At 37.3% G+C, this 5,707-nt stretch overlaps 1 protein-coding gene across 1 annotated transcript; it reads left to right on the forward strand.

Annotated features, from left to right (window-relative positions):
* Positions 1-2,631: 2,631 nt before the first annotated feature.
* Positions 2,632-5,389, forward strand: LOC128982059 (dynein axonemal intermediate chain 4-like). Its single transcript, XM_054401103.1, has one exon. The coding sequence runs from the start codon at positions 2,677-2,679 to the stop codon at positions 5,008-5,010; it is 2,334 nt and encodes a 777-aa protein (XP_054257078.1). The 5' UTR covers positions 2,632-2,676; the 3' UTR covers positions 5,011-5,389.
* The last annotated feature ends 318 nt before the right edge of the window (positions 5,390-5,707 follow it).

A 5,707-nucleotide genomic window follows, 5' to 3' on the forward strand; every position in this document is an offset into this window, starting at 1 on the left:
ACCTGATTTCGTGATAACAACTCTTTGTGCAATTTTCAGTTGAACATGACAATATTCCAATCTAACATAGTATGAAATATGAATGTTAACAACAGAATATCTTTTCGGGTCAGTTCTCTCAGATTTTTTCCAGTGATGAGATCATATCTTGGACTTTTCTTGGTGTTAATGACTAATTTCATATACATTATGTTCATTCTTTTCTGCTATAACTTATTTGTGAAGATTAAATATCACATATTTTACTATTGTTAAAGAATAGTAAATAAACAATTGAAGAATTAATAATGTTAAGCTCTATGTACATTTCGCCACGAGTGTGGCATCCTCAGGAGCTGTGTCTGGCAACCACAAGGTAAACAACATCTATCTTTCTATATCTATATATATATATAATCTATATATATACATATATGATTATATAATAGTTGTATAATACGCTAAGCCAATTTTTGTAAACAGAACTCCTCCCACATTTTTGGACCGATTTTGATGATTAAAATGTGAAAACAATGGCCCTGGTCTGTAGTTTTGCAAAGTGTTTTTCGTTTTTTGATATCTTTATTAGTTTGGGCAGGATCTTCCATCAAAGTTGGGTTTTCTCCCATAAGATTAACATGGGGGAATCTAAATATTTAATTAGAAACTTCGTCTCCACTAATTTGAGAGAACGGCTGGGCGTAGAAACTTAATAGCGGTGTCCAAAGAAAGATCTTGATCTGTAGATGAGTTATCAAAAGATAAACGAAGTAAATTCGCTTAGGGCTCTGCCCCAGAAGCCATTAAAGATCCCTCGACAGCTTTGTTTACATTTTGGCCATATAATACTTTTTAATGAAACAGCTGTTAATTTTTAAATTGTGTTTTAAACAACACACATTTATTGGGAGTTACTGAGTTGTCCAGAAGAAGTATTTGCAATGTTATTTTCTGATTTTAAAATTGATTTTCTTCTGTATCATGTCATATTTTGCAATATAACGTTTCATTACGAAATCAGTGGAAATTCCTTTTATCACATAACTCTTACAATAATTTCTTATTGAACTATCTAATATCTGTTGTACGGGTTGTTGTCTGCCTTTTTCACCACTTTTGCCTATATTTTATCATATTATTCTACAGATCATCATAGGTTCATGAGATTATTGCCATACATATTTCCAATCATTGGAAAAATTGTCGAATGTGTAATACAATATAAAATAATACAAGTGCAGAAGGGCACGTTGTCCATTTGAGCCGTGTCCATATTTTGTTAAATTAATCTATTTTATTTTATTTTGTTAAATCAGTTGTTTACAGCAACTGGATAAAACATTTTACAATATTTATATAGAAATATGCGCACGATTTAGAAAGGCTGTAAATCTGCAATTTACTACAGATTTTTCAGAGAGGTTGCTATAAAGTATTCATTCACCATAGTGGACACATAATATATAACACATAGATATGTATACAAATAAGAATTTGAACTCTTAGAGAGCCTTTTAATGTTATTAGAATAACGAAATGGGTTGTACATGTTTACTAGCGCTACTCAGCAACAAAAACCATTTAATTTATCTCTAAAATATATATTCTTAAAGTGCACTGAGCAGCAGCCTAAAAAATACTATGTAACTTACCCATATAGTTACAAAATGCTTGAACTCACATTGTAACATTTATTATTCGGCTTATATTTCTTCATCAGATTATTTATCTGCAGAAGAAGTTTATTGTGTTCTTATCATGTCTAATAACATCCGAAGACAGTAACCTTGTCTAAAATGGTACCTATCTTGAGAAATTATTTGCAGTATCCTATATTACGGACCGCGGTCCACTGGGTTGTTAACATGATTGAAAATAACACGACATTTCGGCTATAAAAAAGGCATAAAGAGTAAATACTATTTAAGCAGGTACTTAAAGTATATTCCACTTAACCTAACTTTCCGTAGACGAATTAGCGTAAGCCTTGAGAGTAACCGTCGATTTCGACGGGTTTCACCTATAGTAATTAATTATTTGTTCTTGAATCTGGGAATACCAAGTAAATAAACAGTTATGAAATGTTGTACTTAAATTGACTAAATTCTTATTTTGACTTTGATAATTGACAATTTAATATTTGGGCTTAATTTCTTTGAAAATTATTCTTGAAAAATCTGAACCTGAAGGAGTGCAAGAGTTGATTGGTGGCAATAACGGATTCGGTGCATCAAAAAATTCTGAAATTCACCTCCATCATTGCGGGGATTCGGAGGAATAGGCTCGAATACAAAAGAAAAGTAATCTCCAAAAACCTTTGCATTTTCTTCAAAATTTTCAACCCAAGTATATAATCTTGAGAATTTTAACAATAGAGTACGAATAATAGCTTAGTTATTTGCACTATCTGAAGTCAATGATAAAATAAAAGAACGCAACAAGGTTATTTATTCACCCAGCATTTGATTTTACCTTAATAACCACTTACTTCTTGAGGATAACTAATGCTAATACCAATTTTAGAATAACATGTGTTAGTATTGATTTTCAAATATGATATTTTATAAAATTTACAAACAGTATCAGACTGTTTATATTTAAAGTTTGCTTACCTCCCTTAGAAAGTAAACAAGTTGGGAGTGAATGGAAGAATTGCGAGTTTACTTCCTGTACCCTAAAACAGCAGAATAAAATTAAATGGAAAGAAAAGACAGTCAGAAAGTTAACTTGCTCTTATCCAAGAGAAGCCATTCCTACCTCCTGAGTAGAGGAAACAAAACAAGTAAGAATGTGACAAACCGAAGTGTGAAGAGACCTATTAATAGCAACAGATTAATTAAGATGAACTCGGATAAAAGAGACCTCAACAGACCGTATATTATATTTGAAAATGGGATCAATATAACTCCAAAAGGATTGGTGGATTCAGAATATTCAAGTCGGGAATTGGGTGTCAATTACACGAAGCCCCAGCCTCAGATGCCTCTTGGACGGACGAAGCTGTTGGAGCTGAAATCCATCGATTCACAAAACTCCGCTCGGTCTCTCGCCAGCTTGGCCAGTATCTCGAGGTTCTCTATGAGGAGGAGCGTAGCGAGCCAACCATCCGTCAACTTTAGTCTAACAAGTACCGACATTTTAAGTAACATTTCCTTTCTCACGACATTGGAACTCAGTGATCAGGAGGAAGATCAACTAACGGAACGAGCTCCTTCCATGTTTCTGCTGAGAGAAGATCCACCAGATACATTTTTAAAACCAGACTACCACTTCAAAATTGAATTGATGGAAACAAACACTTTATTACTCCTCCACCTACCGTCTCAGTCAGACCAGTTGGATACTGATAATGGAAAGGAAATATTGGAATCCAACGAAATGTATGACAAATCGCTGGATAAAATTCGAGCTCTTTCAGACATAGCTGTCCAAACCAACATAACATTTAAGAAACATAGAAAACAGTATAAACCACGAAACGGCCGACGCAATGCCGCGGCCTTTGCTTCAACCTGGGATATTTACGACACATACGAGCGGCTAGGATTGAAAAGCGAACGAGAATCAATGATGAACTTGACTTCGAGAGCAGAAGGAAGAGTGGACAAGATAATAGTATCAGACGAACAGAAAGAGTACGAAAGCGTCTTCGATTTCTGTGGCCAAATATTTAACAGACGTTTTTTGAACGCTTTAATGATTGTAGAAAGACTAGTAACAAAGGAGTTATATCGCCCGAGCCAGCTTCTATATCAGGGCCTCTTAGTTCAAGACCCTTTTTTTGAGGGAATCAAATACAACTACACTCTCACCCACCTATGGACCTTCTATTGCAATATTATCCATAAAAGATGTGTCACTTCGATGTGTTGGAACGAAAAAGACAAAAACATCATCGCTGTCGGTTATGGAAAATTTAAATTTTCGACAAAGTGTGATGGTTTGGTTTGTATCTGGAACATCAAATGTCCGAGTACTCCCGAGAGGTGGTACGAATTTCCCCGTGATCCGGTAACGTTTGTGACGTTCAGCAACAGTCGATGGCACATACTCGCCGTAACCTTCTACAGTGGCGCTGTGCTCCTCATTGACATTGTGGCTCGATCTCTTTTGGTCAAGGCAAACAACCGTCACTTCCCTCTCTACTACCCGGTACGACAGGCTCGCTGGTTCCCTCAAGAGCAAAAGAATACCGTTCTCATAACATGCGGTAAAGGCGGACGGGTATACCGTTATAAAAAGAGCGAGTTTTTCCTCAGCAAAAAGATAATGACGTTGGGACGTCCACACGGCAAGATACACGGGATCGAGGAGCCCAGGAAGTGCTTCGCGAGAAGTGTGATAGCTAGCAGACAACCGGCAGCCGAGGTGTTGGTCCGGCATCCCACAGATCCTCAGGTGTATCTCGTGGGTAGTACAGAGGGATGTGTGTACGTATGTTGCGTCCATCACCGACACGACTACCAAGACGTCTTCGTCGCACACAATGGCCCTATCTATAACATTCAGTTCAACCCGTTCTGTAGCAAAGTGTTCCTCACATGCGGGGCCGACTGGTGCATCAGGATATGGGCGGAGTCAGTCTATCAGCCTCTTATAACTCTGGAGAGCGGCATGACGGCGGTGCAAGATGCACTCTGGAGCCCGCTGCATTCTACAGTGATAGTGAGCATAACAGGGACATTCGTGGAATTGTGGGACATTCGTCGGAGGATATCTAAGCCCATGTCTTCCGTACGAACTCCTTCTGCGTCGCACAACAATGTTCTACATTTTTCAGCGAACGAGTTCAACATCTGTATCGGGGACGCGGATGGTAACGTTCACGTAATGGCAATGGCAGAGATGCCCTTCAGTCCCAGCTACCAAGAAGGCGTGCTGGTGGATGCGATCCACGCGGCGCTCACTGCGAGACCTGACGTGCTCGACACCCTACGTAAACTCGGCCCGCCGTTTTTAAATACGGCACGAATGGACGACTACATGACCAAGCTGTACCGTAAGCTCAACAGATTGCATGAGACTGTCTGAAGTGTGTTCGAATATAATAAATACATTGGGTATGTTTTATTAATTGGGGTATACATTATTTACTATGTTACTTCGTCGATTTCTTGATATTTCTTCACTTTCGAGTCATTGATTGTCCCTTGTAAAATATCTACGGATGTTGGTTGTGTGGACTTATTAGAAAATCGTTGGCTACTTTCTCATATTGGAAGGAGACATAACGACAGGAATCACGTCTTTTTGTGCCCTTTTGGAAATCCTTTGATAGCGAATACCATATGCCACATGAGACTTAAGGCACACGGAAAAACTAAATGTGTTGACATTGATTTCAATCATGTCGATGGAGTGTTTACTAAAACATTGGTATTAAAAACGGAGGATTAAAATAATTGTTGTATTTTCTGGCTTTATTTAACTAATTAAACTGTCTCTTTGTAAAATTATATTTGTGTGTCCAAACACCATAAAATAATTGGGTCATAAAGAATGAAATATAAATGTAGTTTAGTATATACTCTTTAATGTAACTTAATTGTGCTTGTTACTTGAATCTCCAGTCATAAAGAATTGATAAAGTTAAAACTACTATTAAAAGGTACTAGGGTATTGAGAAATACCCCCGCCGCAGCAAACCTGCAGACTTGGCGAATTTCCATCTGCCTGATTGGATTTAAACTAAAATGTCTCCTTAAAAATATCACATTTATTCCCTATT

Source organism: Macrosteles quadrilineatus, unplaced genomic scaffold (genome assembly GCF_028750875.1).
Source record: "Macrosteles quadrilineatus isolate MER2022 unplaced genomic scaffold, UCM_ALF_1.0 Scaffold_1__1_contigs__length_201487025, whole genome shotgun sequence".
Lineage (NCBI taxonomy): Eukaryota > Metazoa > Arthropoda > Insecta > Hemiptera > Cicadellidae > Macrosteles > Macrosteles quadrilineatus.